The 18,497-nt window shown below is 40.7% G+C and overlaps 1 protein-coding gene across 3 annotated transcripts in view; it reads left to right on the top strand.

Annotated features, from left to right (window-relative positions):
- Positions 1-18,497, top strand: part of LOC130197549 (cAMP-specific 3',5'-cyclic phosphodiesterase 4B-like) — a 47,209-nt gene that overhangs the window by 9,885 nt on the left and 18,827 nt on the right. Inside the window, exons 3-8 of one of the 3 annotated variants that reach the window (XM_056420263.1) lie at positions 2,860-3,007; positions 8,483-8,721; positions 14,184-14,378; positions 14,952-14,988; positions 15,901-15,971; positions 16,740-16,786. In XM_056420263.1, coding sequence (XP_056276238.1) covers positions 2,966-3,007; positions 8,483-8,721; positions 14,184-14,378; positions 14,952-14,988; positions 15,901-15,971; positions 16,740-16,786 — 631 coding nt within the window. In that variant the 5' untranslated portion in view covers positions 2,860-2,965. Of the gene's footprint in view, positions 1-2,859; positions 3,008-6,748; positions 8,722-12,067; positions 12,244-14,183; positions 14,379-14,951; positions 14,989-15,900; positions 15,972-16,739; positions 16,787-18,497 lie in introns of those variants that run through there. The other 2 variants (XM_056420262.1, XM_056420264.1) reach the window with 2 other exon arrangements.

The raw sequence follows: 18,497 nt of genomic DNA, 5'->3' as shown, positions 1-18,497 counted from the left end.
CTGGATGTATTCACAGGGCCATGACCTTCACACTGAATTGCTGATAGCAAGGGAACACATTTCATTTAATTACTTTTAAAAGGCTCTGTAAGATTGTTTTTTTCTTGGATACAGCTGCAGGTTTTTTGTCGATAATGAGCTGAGTGATCACTGATTTAAAAGTGTTCATCCATGTGCCGTCAGTCTTCCCTAAACAATTTATTCCAAATGTTGTGTTTGAAAGGTACTTTGTAAACACAGGAGATTATTTGAAACAAGGTAAACACTGACAAAAGATCATAATAAAATGCCAATGGTAAGCCAAGTGCAACATGCCAGTGCTACGATATGTATCGCATTGACAAACATTGAGCAAGAGATGAAATAGACTCTGAAATAATTTGGTGTTTCATTTAATAGTCAATTGACAGACGATTATGTGAATTGTTTCATTCGGCAAAACTTGCCTGATCCAGCTTCCTGGAAAACAATAATTTCTCTGTTTTCATCATCATCCATTTATTATCAGCTAAACAAGCATGTTGCAGATGTCACCTTGGGGTCTGAGAAAGTCTGATGGCCATTTCATTTCACAATTCTTTACATTTTATAGGCAAAACCATTAATTTATTGAGTCAACAGATTAATGGACAATGAAAGACATGCAAAGAGTTGCAGTCCTACAAGATAGCAAACACACATACCATGCTCACATCATTTAAATCCAAGTCCACATTTAAATTACTCGTTGAGCAAAAATATGCAAAAGGACCAAATGGCGTGAATGGCCAAACACAGTTTCATGCTTAAACACATCAGTCGATGCTAATTACAATTACCCTGAGGGAACCGTAACCGTGCCTTATAACTTTCCATTGACTGGGGAGTTAAAATCCTTAGAATGGATCATCTTGAGATAGACATATTCCTTCTCAGACATTGCAAGGTGATGTATCCAGATTTGTTTCTGTTCAACATTGAAATGTCCGGACTTTGGAACAGTGTTGTTGTGTTGTCGGGTTGTTTTACCTGGAACCGTGATGTTCTTACTTACTCTAGATTGTAAAGCCCTCTGAGGCAAATTTGTAATTTGTGATATTGGGCTATATCAAATAAACTGAATTGAATTGAAAAACGAGTCAAAGTCCTTGGCGAAACCACAATCTTTTAAAACTAACTTTTGAAGCACAGAAACAGACACTTAAATGGGGTTATGCCACCTGAGTTGATAAAGAGGGGTCTGTCAGGCTGACCACTCCCCTCATTAAAAGGTTTGGTGTGTATAGTGCATGTGCTTTAGGACACACTACCGTCTCTAGACCTTCCCTCTGATGGTTTGTGCTAATAGCCTTAAAGCTTTGAAACCTGGATAGGATCAGACCTACAAACGCTGGACTTAGGTGACATGATTGGACATAACTTGTTACCATCTGTAATCTGAGCTGCTTGTTTGGTAAACTCTGGAGTCATTTGTATTAGCTCGCCCTTTATGGAAGGACACAGGACAAAGTACTGATATTTATATGTTAATGATTTCCACTGAAATGGTGCTATTGGAGAAACTCATAGTTAAAGCATGTTTTTGACAGAACAAGAGCCGTGGTTTTGGGAGATTATGTCAGTAAACCTTCTTAGAGAATATTAATAGCATTGAAATACAAAACTCTTAAGGCTACGACAATAATTAATTGTGCATTGTTCTATCTACATTCCTCTTCCCGTTATGGTCACAATAACCACCTCATGCTAAACATCCTGAAACCTCTGGATCATGAAGTATGAATCATTTAAATGAGGTTTTTGTGAAACCTATAATGGACACATCTATTCAAACTATATCCACCATTAAGAACTTTTCTCTCCTGCTGAGATTTGAACCAGCTGCTGAATATTACAGATGCTCAAAAAACTAATCCCTGTGTGATCTGCTGTCTCTGTACCTCCCGTGTCTCTTAGTTCACAATAACTGAGGGCACAGGAAGCTGCACACTCACTACAGATGTTGTTTAGAAAGCTACAAACAAGACATGGCTGTTTGTGCAACTGAGAAATGTCGGCAGCACCTGGAAAGCACCGACAGACTGACTGACTTCATCCCGAGGGCACAGTGCCTGGTAAAAAATGGTGATGAGTTAGAACCACAGGGAGGGGGGGGAGGGGCGATCAATAGTGACATGGAAAATATCAATTCATTTCTGTCACAACGATTAGTCATTCATCTCTGCCTTTTGGTGATTTTCTGCCAGCTGCGGTCTATTATTGATGAGTGTGTCGTCGCAGCATTCAAATCAGGAGCACAGACGGGACTGAATGAACAGACCTTCAGGCACATGCACTCTATCCCTCTTTTTTATATGCAGTTGTTGCACATTTTATTTAGCCAAGCTTAGGTAATTGCCTATATTTAACTAAACTGTTACCCGCAAAGCTGACGGAAATGTGTCTGTCGAGTATTAAGACTGCAAACTGGCATCAAATGTCTGGTCAGATTTGTAAGATTGATTTACTTACTTATTTATTTTAGTTTTTTTGTTTGTGTAACTGGGTCCTCCCCTGGAGGGCTGGAGGAATTATATCTCCCGGCAGAACAGAGTCTACAGAGCCATGTCAACTGTGTTTGAACTCCCTTTAAAGTATGTTTGCATTCATTGTGTGCGTTTCACAGTGTAAATGTCCACTTGTACAAACATGTACAAACTGCTGTGGAAAGGTCACAGTTCATCACAATGCAGCGTAGAAGACATCATTACCAAGTCGGAAGAATAACACAAGTCTCACAACACTTGCAGACACGATGGGCACTGTGAGGGAGCCAGAATAACTTTTGGAACTGGTCACTTTATCACTGCCCTCCCCCTCCTCTCGGCCTCCCATGTGCAGGCGTGCTGGTGAAGCAGCCCGAAGCAGGGGAAGCAGGAAAGAGCTGCGATTTCGGAGAACGTATCAGAGACGGGGACAGAGAGAGTCTGGCTGGACGTCCCTCAAGATGAAGAAAAGCAGGAGTGCCCAGGGGGTCATACCAGGCGACGTAAGTCCTGATTTTCATGACTTACATTAATTTCTGCATTCATTACCTTTTTATCTGACATCCTGCATCTCGCCTCGAAAGTTTACAGCCGAATTCTTCAGTTTCCACAGTCGCTGTAGATTGTGTTGAAATGTTTGCCTTCCCTTTGTGTTTCCACCCGGACACAGTGAGCTCGAGTCGGAATTCACGAAGGCAGCAAGGTGCAGTATATCGGTGACTCATAAACAGATGACTGTATTGTACACAACAGACCGGTATCCAGCAGGACACGCTGCAGAGAGCGAGATTTGTGTGTGTGTGTGTGTGTGTTATGACAGAGATGGGGGGGGGACAGTGTGTTTTGTGACTGTACATGAGAGACAGATTTCTAGAAGTTCATAGAGACAGAGAGTTGAGGAGTGATGCAGAGTTTAGAAGGACACAGACCGGGAAGAGGAGGGAAGGTGTTAGTTCACACCAGGAGACATGTAGGGCACGGACCGAGTGGAAAGATGGACAAGATGAGGAAGGACAGAGATCTGACAGAGGCCCGTCTGTTTTTCCTCTACGCCACCGGTGTTGACGACCGGACAGACAGCCAGATCCTTGACGCTGATGTTGTCCAGCACAGGAGCTCAGAGGCCAAGCTGCATCCTGGATGATGTTTTCCTGCTGTGACTGCCCTCCTTCACCTTCAACCCCCCCTAGAATTCGCGACTGGCTAGTTATTAAATATTTTCGATAATGTTAAAACATAGTAAAACTCATATAATGGAGTTATTTTTTCACTTTAATAGATGAAATGCCTCGTGTAATTCAGCATAACTGCTATTAACGTCATGCATAACTCATGGCCATTTTTACTTGCATAGCAGTTGTGATTGCAATCATGGCACATTTTTCAAAATGAAAACCTTTAATTAGCACCTAAAATGCTTATTTAAATCTACTAGCAGGAATGCTTGTCGTGGCTTTTTTAATGTTTAAAATGTCCATTGACTTAAAAAAGTGGTAATACTATCTTCAGGACATTACATGCTACTCAATAGTTATTGTAGTCCATCCCAAACCTAAATATATATGTGAGCCACTGGAATAGGACCAGAGAAGAACAGTATCTGTTCATTTAATTCTATTATTTGTAGGGATGCACCGATCTGATCGGCGCCGATCCATATCGGCCGATATTCCCATTATCGGTTTTGATCGGCGTTCTCAAAACGGCCGATCAAAACGGCCGATCAGATGATGTAACACAGGGGTGCTCACACTTTTTCAGCATGCGAGCTACTTATTATGTGACCAAGTCAAGGCGATCGACCGACTGGGGTGGGGGGGGGGCGTGCTAGTGACTTTTTCTTTGCTCCGTCCGTCCCGATGCGCGCAAACCGGTGTCGGGAGCTCCGCGGCGCACGAGACGGCGGGCAGAGGACTGTTAACGCGACACGTAGAAACAGAAATGACATGCTGCTGCTGTAATGTGGCGCTATAGAGAAAGTGACAGGGGGGCGGGCCAATTTTTTTTTATGTCATGCGATCTACCAATACTACGCCGCGATCGACTGGCAGGTCGCCGCGATCGACCGGTCGATCGCGATCGACGTATTGAGCACCCCTGTAACATCTGCGAGAAAAACTATCAGAGACGTTTCAATCGCGGCGCACCGCAACGGAGACGATGCGCCCGGCGAGGGCCGCAGAGTGAGAGGTCCACGAGGGGATCCTCACCACCGAGCGGCGTCCCCGTCCCCCGAGTTGAATCACTGGGTCAACTCAGCCGACACTCACATGTCTGAGCCCCTAGAGACTGATGTTGACGGTAAACGCATTCGATCCGGAGCGCGCGAGGGTTTAGATTAAGTTAGCGGAAGGATTTAAGTGACAACATCCGGTTTTGCAAAGTTAGCGGAAAGAACCACGTGAAACAACATCCGTTTTTCAAAATAAGATGTCGACAAATCATACACTAGCATATAAAAGTAAACAATGAACTGATTTTGTATCTTTATAGATCGTTTCTTAGATTTAGCTTAAATTATGCTCACATTAAAACATTTTTACTGTACCAAGAAAGAGTTTATAAAAATAAGTCAGACTTTTGTATGTTAAAAAAAGTCCTGTATATAGATTTCCCCAAGAGTTCCAGGAAATGAATAATGCAGATGTGTTCCATACATATCTGAAATCCCCTACAATAGCAATCAAACAATTTTAATGTCTCAATTAGGACATTTTTCAAAGTAAAAGTCCTAAATGTTTAAAGAAATCTGTAATTTCTTTAATGTTTGAGGTGCTTTATATATGTATTTCCTCATAGTCCAAGGCAATAATGCTACACAATAAATAGAATGCTTCAATCGACACCGTGATCGGTGATCGGTATTATCGGATCGGCAGGTACTGATTTCAGTGATCGGTGATCGGTATTATCGGTGATCGGCAGATACTGATTTCAGTGATCGGTGATCGGCACAAAAAACCTGATCGGTGCATCTCTAATTATTTGTTTTGTTTATTGATAGCATTGCAACATTTTGAATGAAAAACACACTTCATTGTAATAGAACAATTAAATCCTGGACATATTTCTATCAATGTTATTGATGTTTACACCGTTTCACATCATAAACAGGCATTCAATATATCTGACATTATGATATATTTTAAAATACAAACTGGATCGTATCAACAAATAATTTAAATCTTGAAACAGACAAGCTAAAAAGACATGTTTGTGGGACGTACTTCAAGATGTAAATATTAAGGATTTATTCGTTAAATCATATTATATTATTATATTTGATCATGGTCATAGAAGCTCATTTTCAAGAAAACTTTTAACATAATTGTGTAAAGACGTCTGTTATTCAACACCTCAACATCCTGAGACTGCCACTGCTGGAGCCGTCTCATTTACACCACCTTCTTCAAAAAGGCTTTTTGGAAGCATCCCAGGGAGCACTGTTGTTTAGACACAGCCTTTCATCTTCTGCGAGTAAAACACCCACTGTGCCTGCGTTTGACACCGGAGATACACGACCTCCGTCTCAGACTCATGGTTTTACCTTTTATGTCAGTTCCTGTCCTTGGATGCCCGTGTTCCGGTACATCTGATGCATCCAGGTTTCTAGATGGGAATGGTTTGAATAATTTTTTTAAACATCCGTATCCGAGTTCTCGTTTATATTCAGGCGTGCATTCAAAGTGAATCAGCAGCATTTCCTCCTCCATGTGCTATTTGGTCCCCAGACGTGTGATCATTCATCAATACTCACACGTCCAGATGTGAAAGGTGTAATCAACACACAATTGATAAATCATTTGAGAGTGAAAGTTGCAGTGATATCACGGTGACATATTGACAAGAGACTATTAAGCTCTCTGATTGGTTGTCTGACATGACTGATCGTGTAGGACGAGGCGGTCACAGAACAGAGTCGTTGGATTCATATTCTGCCAGATTTAATTTTCACCCTTTTCCCCTGGGACAAGAATAATCTGTCAGACAGAAACAATAAATCAGACAAACTGCATTTCCTAGAAAGGGCAGAGGAGTCAGCAGAGCTGTGTTTATAGACAATCAGAAAGGAAGGCAGCTTGCTAACTGCTAACTTTGTCTCCCCTCTGATTCACGAACTCTCCGGCTGCACACTGCTCTCTAAATATTTACTAAATAGCACGTCACTGTGAATACTGTTTGTCACCTACACTGGAAAGAAGAGGTGGGATGTCTTCCTCTTTATGTCTGTTGTCTTCTCTCCCTTTAAATCTTAGATCACTGCAGGCTCTCATGCAACATCACTCGCTCTCAGTTTAATCTTTCCCTCGTTTATTTCAATTTAAGCATTTTTCCTTTTGACCTTTCTTCATGTCATTTTCCATTCTCATCGAGGCTCTCTGTCCTCATCGAAGAGCCAATTTGGACATGAAACGCTGTAATTTCCTTGCTTTAATAAAGTCATTTCAATGGGAGCAGATGAAAGTACTGGCAGCCTTAAAGAGATGCAACTTAGTTACAGTTTTTTGGATTCATCACATCAACAAGACAGATGCGCTTTCACGAGAGACCTTTTGACTTTTTACAAAGCTTAGTTCGATGCTGTTTGTCCTGCTGTTGGATTTGTACTAGTATTACCAGCTGAAACTATTATTTACTTGATATACATGTAACAACTTTGATAGTTGAATTCACTGGTTCAGAAGTAAGGATTTGCTGTTTTTAGTCTTCTATGATAGTAAAAGGTATATCTTTGGACTATTGGGTGGAAAATCATGCCATTTGAAGGCATTGCCTCGGGCTGCGGGAAATAGTGAATAGTAATTTTAGGAACTGATAAGTAGATTAATTTGTTGTGAACATAATCTTTAACTGTGGTCCCGATGAGAGCTAGACCAAAAGATATGCCAGGATCCATATATCAGCCAATATTTGGTAATTACAGATATATCATTACTAGTGTATATGTTGATCAATGATTAATAACAAAATGTAGTCCAGAAATGTCCTGATCATAAACGAGTGTGTCTATTATTTAGAGCATCATTTTTATTAATGTAAAATGTCTTTAAAACAGTGTTGACAAGTTATGATTAGCTGTGAGTTGTTGCATCCCTCTTTTTTTCTGTCCCTCCTCACTCATCTTCTTTGTCTGGTCTACTTGGCCGGGTACACAAAATACACAAATTAATTCCCTGTTCTCTAAAGCCATGTTCTGGGAATTCCTCGAGCCTCCATTCCCCCGTCGGCACCATCGTGCCTCCCCATCTCCCCTGTTTATTTGAAGCCTGTCGGCGGGTCTCATTTACACTCTCGGGCGGTCAACATAAAGTGGAAAGTGATGTGTGCAGAATGAGCGTGGCAGGCTGCCTGTGTTTCCTCTGTGCCCCGGTTTGTTTACAACCCGTCATTACAGTGAAGCACCGAGGGCTCCTTACCGAATGCTTCACACTCGACCCGACGCATTAAACACACAATTTATATTAATAAATATGTCACTCGGCCTGAAATGAGCCTGGCTGTAACGGTTAATTTTGGTCTTTGTAGTGAAGAGCATAACAACATTTATGTAGACAATATACGGTACGGCACTCTGTTAAATCAAGAACACTAGCACAGTGCCCTTAAAAACACACGCGGTCAGATACTCGACCTGGAGTGTTTCTGCTTATACAATCAACAACAGTGCTTAAAAAATATGCAACTCAGCTGTATAGTTATTAAATCAGTCATGTTGATGTGTGCTCAATTGGTTTCACAAATCTTTTCATTTATTTATCACCAAATTCTTTATATCATGCATTACTTCATTTCTTCTAAATAGTTTCCTTTTCATTGCTTTACTTTAGTTTTTTGCTCTATTGAGTATATTCTTTTATTGACAACTTTATTGTGTCCCTAGCACTAAAATGTCCGCTGTAGTTTTTTCATTTATCACCACAAAGCTTATCCGAGGAAATCCGCATCATCTTAATAATGAAATTATCTTTTTTTTTAAGGAGCCTTCTGTGGGACAATTTTCCAGCGGCAGCACACTGGGGGTAGAAGTGTGCAAAGTCCACAGGCGGTTTTCTGGCAACCTGCAGCTGCCTCCATTGTCATGGCGACAGGTGGAAAGAGATAGGGACAGGGTGAGGTCGCTCACACCTGAAGAAGACCCAGTGCCCTGGACCAGACCCTCCAGTCTGCCCATCTCGACTCTGCCGCGCATCGACATCACACAGGCCGACCCCGACAGGTGAGGCTCGGCAAAACAAACAGAGGCGATTGTCACACAGATACAATGTTTATGGTGCAGTTTGCAAACACAAGTCACGTCACAACGTTGCATACCATTCATTATTTTCTGGTGGCTATAATAACATTTCATGGTCACTTTTCTTATTTTAAGAACTGTTTTTATTTTAACTGTCACCCTGTGCCCCAGAGAAGAAGACACATGTTGATAATTTATAAGGCATCAGATGGTACAAAATGATTTAGCAGTCAATTAACTGATGTTATTGTTATTGTTGTTGTGTTGGTGGTGGTGTCTACCCCTGAGGTAGATTACCCTGGGCTGTTTACATGGTGGAATTAATGTAAGCAAAAGGTTTTTATGGAGCTACTTTTGCCACATAAACCATCTTTAGTTTGAACCTCCTTGACCTCCCTCCCCCCACTAAAGCACAGGTTATTATGGGCTCCGTCAGAGATGTATTGTCCGTTGCTTTCATCGCTATCACTCTCAAACTCTGCTTGACTGCCTTTTGAGACGCATGGATTGTATTTTTCTGGATTAAAGGTCAGGAGCTGGACAACCTTCGCTCTGTTTATTGCACATCACTGTGGACTCGCCACGACTTTAAGTATTATTTTCCAGCTGTCATTGCTCAGCCAATAGCCTTGTTGATGTTGTTTGGGGATTTTAATTTGCATTAGTAATGCAGGGGAGGGGGTATCCAAAAGATTTATTTCAATCAAGTTGATCATAAACTCAGAGACATATTCTTCTGAGTATTTTAGGGAATATTTGAAATATATTTCAACAATAATATTAGTGAATTTTACCTCTAGGATAAATCTTTTCTCTCAATATGTCTTTTTGCCAATACAATAACTCCTTATTCTTTTTTAACATAAAACCAGTGAGGTTCTGCTAGTTTTCCAAAATGCCGTCGATTTCTTTGGAAGGCCGTGGCTTTTCAATGGAAGGAAGCGCCTCGCGTCAGTCAGACTTGTTTGTCACTCAGTTGCATGAATGGAAGTCTGTGGAGAGAACGGGAAGTTCCGGTCGGACCAGGCAGACTCATGCGCTGCTCGTGCTGGTCATTCTGGCCGAGATACTTTTGCAGGCAGGTGGTAAACAAGCATCTCTGTTGATTCAGGCGCTTTACCGTTGGGAACACCCGGGAAGCATTTAGTCAGCGGTGTCAGCGGGCGAGAAAGATGTTGTCTCTGTTTCTTAATTCTATTGATGTATTGCATTTTTAGAGAGCCACAGGTGCAAAGGGTATTGAGACATATTTATTAACTCACACATTACCTGAGCAGTAGTTTATTTCAAACTGCCAAAAATGTCCGCGTTCCAGGGTGAGCTCGAGTTCAGGAGAGTCATTTATCAAAGAGATTAATTGGCATGTAAAACACTGGAAACAGATCTTCCCGATATGAAGAGTTTCTTAAGTCAAGTCCAGTCTAGTATATTTATAGAGCCAAAAGTCATGTTTATCTCAGAGGGATTAACAGTTCATACAATATCCAACATGCTCAATCTTTAAAACCGTCAGACAACAAACACTAAAGACAAAGGAAAGACACAATCTTTGAAAAAACCTCAGGAAAAGCAGCAGAGGAGGAATCCTTTTCTAGAATGAACAGATATACGATATATGATGTACAGCGTTCTCAGGAGCAGCAGTAGTATATGTATAATAGATTGGAATTTTTACAAATGAAGACGAAATCTCACCCAGAATCTTGTGCTGCTTTCTGGGCCCACGCTGTAACTCTTCTTTATGCGTGTGAAAGATGATGAAATCATTTCATCATAAGATGTTTCTATTGTTGAAATATTGGGATTTGCTTTAGTGAACGGCAAGAAAAAATGAAAAATTAGTTTTTAACCATTCTGATCAAATCATTGTAATCACGTAATGTGCACCTGTTTAACAATTATACCAAAAAAAACCCATTTATACCAAGTTCTGAAGTGTGCTTACATAAGCTGGTACCAACCAATTTTAACTAATAATAATATGACAATCTGCATCTTTTACTGACACAGGAGGTGTGTGTGTGTGAGGAGCCACAGTCTTCCGGCGCTTTATTTCCGGGATCTGGTGTGTGCAGTTGGGAGTTTTTAAACATTTACTATAGAGCAGTGGTCTTGGTTAAGAAAGCCAGTCTGTATTTTTTCCTCTATCGGAACTTAGATGATAAAAGGAGGTTCTGGTTCTTCTCTTCCAAAGGTCACTCAGTCAGTCACACTATCCGCCTCTGGGGATGAATGAACTAAACTGATGTGGATATACAATATATAAACACTGACATGGTGTTAAATATGCACTGAATTATTATAACAACCACAACTTTATTTTATTTAGGTCATTTTATAAGGATGGCAGTCCTGTCTGTAAATTAAGAGATTCATCACTGAAGTGTTCTACCCTTAGCTAGAATGATTCTTGCATCTCTTTTGAATGTTTTTGCTGACCATGTTGGACCGTTTTATGTCTCGACAACGTCTTGGAAACCTTGTCCCACACACCTCTCCCCTAATAACAGTCTCTTGCGTTCCTGAAAATGCTGTTTCAATTCGTAATAGAAGAAACATCAACCATGTGATTTGACTTGATCATTTTCAAAGTTGAAAAGGTAAATCTTCATCTTTGGTCTGAAATGGTAATGATTGTGATCGGAAGTCGATGTAACCTAAAAGCCAAAAAGTTATGCAAAAAGAGGATTTTATTCCTTGGTAAATATAAATATTATTTATTGATACTTATTATTACACTATTATATACACACTGAAGACAATTTAAAAGTTGACACATAAATGGGGGTCGGCTGTAGCTCATAGGGAGAGTGGTCATCCTGTCACCACAAGGTACCCGGTTCGGTCCCGCTCTCCTCATTGTTGCATGTTGAAGTGTCCTTGAGCAAGACTCTGAACCCCCAGCATCTCCCCGGGCGCTTCACTGCAGCCCACTGATCCTTAATAACTAAGGATGGGCCACATGCAGAGAAGAATTTCCCCACTGGGATCAATAAAAGTTTACATTTCTTTCTTTAAAAAAAAATTGAAATCTGGATTTCCCACTTGTGCCTATAAAGTGCAGTCATAGGACACAGCAGGAGGGCGATTAGCATGATGAACGTACTGACTAATCTGCAGTGGCTTAATATGGAGGGGAAGAGGACAGGCAGTCAGATAAACAGAGCAACTGCGAGTGCTCTAGCCAAGATCTGCCCGTTAGCGTCTGCAAGTCTACGTTATTCCAACAAGTGGCCTGTTACTGCACAGAAACAGGGTCTGTCAGCGGTGTGTGTGTGTACGTGTGTGTGTCAGCGGTGTGTGTGTGTGTACGTGTAAGTGTGTGTGTGTGTGTGTATGTGTGTGAGTGAGCGATCAGCCGCAGCATCACAGCTTTTTGTTGCCTGATGAGACCGCAGAAGGTGAAAGAGAGATAAAAATGCCCCGGAGGTCCCCTCGGTACAGGGTTGGGAACTTTGACTTCAGCGAGGAAGTGGTCAGTCGAGTCCACCTCTCGGCTCCCAGGTGATTCTTTTTGTCTTTTTATTGTTCTTTATGCAAAATATATTATTAAGCTAAACGTTTCATCTGGACTGTCTCTTTGTATTTCGTTGCTCTCCAGTTGTGTTGAGATGTTCGAGAGTGAGCTACTCATTGGTAGATCGGTGGAAATGGAGCTTTATTTACAGCACATTGCCAAAAGAAATTATTTCCAAAAAGAAATACAAGTGAGTTTTATTACAATTCGTCGGACCAGATCCTTGCTGTGAGTGTCCAGGATGTGGATCTGCATCACACACTGTGGTGTACTGCTTCGGGCACATGAAGAGACCACATCTCTAGATAAAGCATGTTGGTAATGTTGTGTGAAGTTGGGATTTGAATGACGCAAAGAGCAGCACAGATGACGTGTATCACTGCCTGTGCATAATCAGTGTTTGCACATTTCACATGAATTTGAGCTTCACTGGCAGAGGTGTGGGACCGAGTGCCTCTTAGTGGGATATATCCCTGTTTAATCCTACATGTTGCACGAATGTGGGGCAAATGGTTCAGTGATCTTTGGACAGTTGGTCCAGTAATAGCTTTTAGAAAAGTTGACGGAGTCCTGATCGTGTTTATGAAAGCAATAAAATGTGTGATTGTTGTTTTCTTTCTTGCGAACACTTTTCTGCTGCACCTGAAATGAGGAATACAACGTTAACGTGTCATATTGTATCCAAGCTACACTGGGGGATTCATGATTTGTGGCATCTGCTATTCCCTCGAGGCATTGATACTTTGACCTTTCACTCTAAACTACATCCGACCTGACCATCTGGTTACGCAATAGCTTGTCCTCTCCTCCAAACAGATCATATTCCCTCTGCATCTGTGGTGGTTTCTCTGTGGGATCAGCACAAACATGCCGGGTGCATGGCCTGTAGATTTTTGCATTATGTTTCCATAAAACATGTCTACCACTGCTTGTTAGTTTGCTTGTGCTCTCAGGATTTGGTCATGTCTTTATAAGTTCACTGATAGGACTTCTATGTGTAGATTGTTTTTTTTCCAAGCCGGAACATTTAAAATTAGCTTGGGATTGAAACTATTTTATTAAATGTGGCATGTTTTCTATTTTTAATTTGTATTTGATTCAGATTAAATTTATTTGTCAAGGACCATGTAGAAAAACATTCATCTCAAACACTGAGAGGAGATGATTGCTCATACTTAGCATCTGTGCAATGGCACAACAGGGCGGTCAGTGGCTAGCAGTTCCGTCTTTCAATCAGAGGATGGGCGGTTCGATCCCCGCTCACAACCCTAGTCGATGTGTCCTTGAGCAAGACGCTTAACCCTGAATTGCTCGCTCTATCTGTGTCTACGGTGAATGTTTGTAAGTCGCTTTGGATTAAAGCGTCAGCTAAATGAAATGTAATGTGCAGATACAAACACGACAACATACGAGGGATCCTTTGGATTTGGTCGAGTGTTTCTGTCACAATACAAATACACAATGCTGAATAAAAAAACACAAGAATATTTCCGACATTACACCACAGCTCATCCTTGTCTTTACTTGTTGCTCTTGATTGGGAGTGACTGAGTGGAGTTGTCATGGACGGTCAGTAGTGAGACACAAAGCAGAGCAGAGCACCAGTTTACACTAAAACTACCCCTCCTCTCACTGACCAGTAAAGCATACTTATTTAATGAGCACAGTCGTTTGGTTTTTAGGCCGTGGATGGTTGGGTGAGTAATCATCGTAGGCTTTATGCAACCATCTCTTTCCTGGCTGGGATTTGTGAACATGTTGCGCAAGCCGGTACTTAGTGGCAGCTTATTGAAAGTACTTAGGACATGATTATGGTGATGATTTGATAGGCAATAGAAATGATTAGATTCAAAATCGATCAGACATATTTAGTAGCTACTCTCCTCTTGATAGCTGATTGCTGTGGTTTATTTCTGTCTTCTTTTAGCTTTGAAGGAGAACATGGTCCATCGGTGTGCTGTAGCCCTTCAGACCTGCAGGCATCCCCGGGTTCAGGTCTGGTTCTGCATCCTAACCTGGCGGCCCACGGCCAGCGTCGGGAGTCCTTCCTGTACCGCTCTGACAGCGACTACGATCAATCGCCAAAGTCCCTGTCTCGAAACTCTTCCATTGTGGGAGAACTGTAAGTTGATATCGGGCTAGGCATTATGGCTGAAATCTTCTTTCTTGATGTAGGTCATCTCTATAACCGTATATATCACGTTATAGCATGTTTCCTGGTACTTCAATAAATAGTCTATATAAAACGCCTATTTTTGTTCAAACCTGTGCCAATTAAATACTTGAAAATCAAAAGTATTGGGTATTTTCTCATTTAATCAATAACTAGTATGAACATAATGGTTCAAGTAAAATTATAGAGAATAAATGACTAATTATTGAGCCTAGCTCTAAATGTAATACGAGTAAACAAAATGGCTGATGAATATATTTTACATGACAGGCGGCAGATATTAAGAACCATAATTAGGGCTCTTCTTGTTTTTACCTTTCTCCCAGTCTCAACCGTTTCACTGCTGTTTTTCTGACATCACAATAGAAACTATATATAAATATTTAGATCATTTAATATAATTTTGACGTCATATATCCTCATATTGCCCAGTTGAAATAATAATTACAAAAGACTGTTGTCAAGTTCACGATGTTCAACCGTGTATTTTCGGCATTTAATAGTTTTCACATCCCATTTCAGGCATGGAGAGGACTTGATTGTGACTCCATTTGCTCAGGTAAGAGCTGATGATGAATACATCAGTCATTAATGATGTTTTAGTATTTTTTGGTAAACTTAATTTTTCACCAAGCTGTGAAGCACCTGATGAATCCAGAAAGCCGCGTGATTAACCTCTCTGCCCCCTGGTGGCCTTAAGTAGCATGACAGGGACGTATAGACAGAAACAACTTGAACAGCAGTTGAGTTGGTCCTGTTGCATTCTGCTCTCTGGTGGTGGTAATGAGCTCCAAACATCCATAATGTCATGTGATGAGTGAAACTCTGGGAAAAATACGACATACTCAAAGTCATCTTTATCGTCACTTCTTCCATTTGTGCAAACATACAGAAGATCTAAAAGTACGTTTCTCACTTGTCCAACATAAAGTGATTCTCGTTATAATAATAAATAGTAATAAAATCATAATAATAATAGTAATAAAGTCATAAGTTTCACTATTTCAGATTGCAGCCTAATGAATGCAGTAAATATTGTTTTTATAATATATTTAAGAGAGAATCCAGGTTTATGAAAATGCTGACTAAAGGTTAAAGAAGTGATTTGGATGGAAGTGAGTTGGCATTGAGAGACCGCAGCAAAGACTGCACACAAGTCACTGCTTAAATCACCCAGATAAAACAATAAGTCAGCCAGGCTGCATAATCAGCTGCCATGTTAGAAAAATAATACCCCCAAAACGTGGTGTTTTTGTAGTAGCCATCACATTATCACAATACTATGAATGTTTTATAAGTGAAATGAGTATATTCTCTTTAGCCTCCTGAGAGTGTCAAATTGTAGTCGTAAAATATTTCTATACACATTTTCTACTTGTTCATGCTGATGTTTCACATACTTCAACCCAGCCTTTGTCACTTGTGTGCTTCTTCTTCTCGATCCTTTCTTTCTTTTCTTTTATTCCTTTAGGTTCTGGCAAGCCTTCGGACTGTCAGGAACAATTTCACCACCTTGACGAATGTACAGTGTGCATCCAAGAAGTAAATCGTCTCATATTTCTATTCTAGTATCTGTTTGTGAGTGACTTGTGTGCACGTGTGAATCTGCACTGGGTTTAACTTAGATTTAGGAAATCTTCATGTGGATTGTTTGCTTTTTAGAAATGTGTTTAAATGCTATAATTCAAGATGCCAACATGCCTCACTTGGGGGCGCCAATGCATCAACAATATGTATAATACTTTGTCTCATGAAGGAAGTTAAACCCAGTGCAGATTCACACGTGCAGATATATTTGTGCTGTGGATGCAAACACTGGTTTGAAGCAGCATTGAGTGACATTTTATTTTATTTGTTGCTGGAAGAGGGGTTGACCTAATCTCATACGTGCATGAAGTCTCCCTCTGGTCACTGAACCAGGCCAGGTCGGTGGATACAGTTGCTGTAGGTCCATGCAACCTCACAGAGAGGTCACTCTGCAGCCTCATAAAGAGGTCACCATGCAACCTCAGAATGAGTTCACTATCCAACCTCACAGAGAGGTCACTATGCAAACTTAGACAGAGGTCACTATGCAACCTCAGAGGGAGGTCATTATGAGCTAAAACTAAATTAAACACGACAATGTCACATGGAAGAAAAACTGACCTGCGTCCAGTTCAGAGAACTGAGGGAGCATCTGTGTGTGTGCTGTTGCAATTATGAATGCTGCTTTAACCAAATCATACAGTAATAACAATAACGCAACCCTTCATCAAACATCAGGCCACTTGTATGAACAGTTTTTGGCTTGTTTCTTTCTGGTTGCAGAAGGTCTCCTGCGAATCAACCTTCTCTCACCAAAGTCTGTCTGTCAGGTGAGTCCTATCATAAGCCTGGCATTGTTTCCATTGTGGTAGTTGTATAGAAATCAAAAGTCGAGTTTGGCTGTTGGAGGATTTGAAAGCTCCAAACGAATGAAAGACCGTCGACTCATATGGGGTCAGATCAGTCTTAATAATTGCAAATGCACACAGAGAGAACGATTCACAAATACATTCCAATGCACACATAAATAAATTACAATTTGTTTGTTTGTCGATCGCACTGCATTTGTTTGTGGATCCTGCCTATTTGTGCACAGGTTTTTGAGACTCCCTCGCTGTGGCTCGATTCACAAATGTGTTTTTTAGAGCTATCTGTAGCCAATCAGATGTCGCTCTCATTTTTACAAAAAATCACAGTTGACAAAAAAGAAAATCTTAAAAACAAAGAATAGCAGTAGCATAAAGCAAATGACTACAGACTAAATAGATTGTGATAGAATGTGCTTTTGCAAACACATCACACTTCATATTTAGTCTGCATGCAAATGTTGACTTGGTGTAGATTAATTTGGGGAGAGCCGTCAGTGCTTATGAACATTTTATATACTTCATTTTGTATTATATTTTATTTGTATACATCTATATCTTTCATCCCTGTTTTTTATATTTTATATTTATATTTTATTCTCGTGTGTTTAGTTTATTGGTGCTGCTACTGTGACGACAAATTTCCCCTTGGGGATTAATAAAGTATATATCTATCTATCTATCTATTTCCATGTCAACAATAATAGATGTTTACACCGCCAGCACACACTCTGTTATCTTTGAGCGTTTTCATACACAAATAGAAGCCGTAATCTTTTGAGTTATTGATAAAAGAAACAGTGACTTGACAAAACTTCCCATGCACCGACTGTGTGACCGGGCAGAAGGAACGAAAGGGTGTGAACCATAAAAGGAGTTTTAATGCCTTTAGATGAGGTAGAAGTGAATAAGAAAGGACAGTTAAAAAAAAAGGAGGAAGGAGGCGGATATATTGGTTTCTGCTGCAATGGTTCTTCAAGCCTGATTGACGTCAGTGTGGCTGGCACACGGCTGCTCTCCACTTCCTATTAGTTCCGCAGCAGGAAAAAATAAAAGACGACTGCGAGTCTTATTGTTCTTTCTCCTCCACACTTCTCACAAACCTTGACCTTTGCAGAGTTTTCTCTGACGTGGGGAAGCATCTCGTTATTGGCATGAGGAAAATGGAATGAGAAAAACAAGTATGATTAACCCAACTTTAAATTGGTTTGAAAGCTCTCCCACTCTGTTCTCTTCTGTTTCTAACTGAGCGTCGTACTCTCGTTACATCATAGAATATCTCTGGCGTCCTCTTTTCCTGAGCAGACAGAGAACATTCAGCACATCTGCAACTCCAGTGAATAATAGTAATTGTTCAGGAGGAGTCTACAATAATTAACAATATCACAAGGGAAGATGCCCTCATATCCTCTCTGGTGCTGCTTTCTGTTTAGTTTTCGTCAACTCTTCAGCCGGAAAGGGAGAACAGATTTTTGCTGTTTTGCGTCTGTGTTAAGTGAGGGAATATCCCCCGTTGTGGAAAAGATGTCATACCTGCATCTTTCTGGGCATAAGCTCAGTGGAGATGGCTGAATAGGAGGTCTATGAAACGTTGATTATCTCCTATAAAGCGATTTGAGTTGGACACAGTTTAGAAGTTAGGAGACTTGTTTGTTGTGTGCCATCCGCAGGACGA

Source organism: Pseudoliparis swirei, chromosome 8, assembly GCF_029220125.1.
Source record: "Pseudoliparis swirei isolate HS2019 ecotype Mariana Trench chromosome 8, NWPU_hadal_v1, whole genome shotgun sequence".
Taxonomy (NCBI): domain Eukaryota; kingdom Metazoa; phylum Chordata; class Actinopteri; order Perciformes; family Liparidae; genus Pseudoliparis; species Pseudoliparis swirei.
This window is presented reverse-complemented; position numbering and strand designations above follow the sequence as displayed.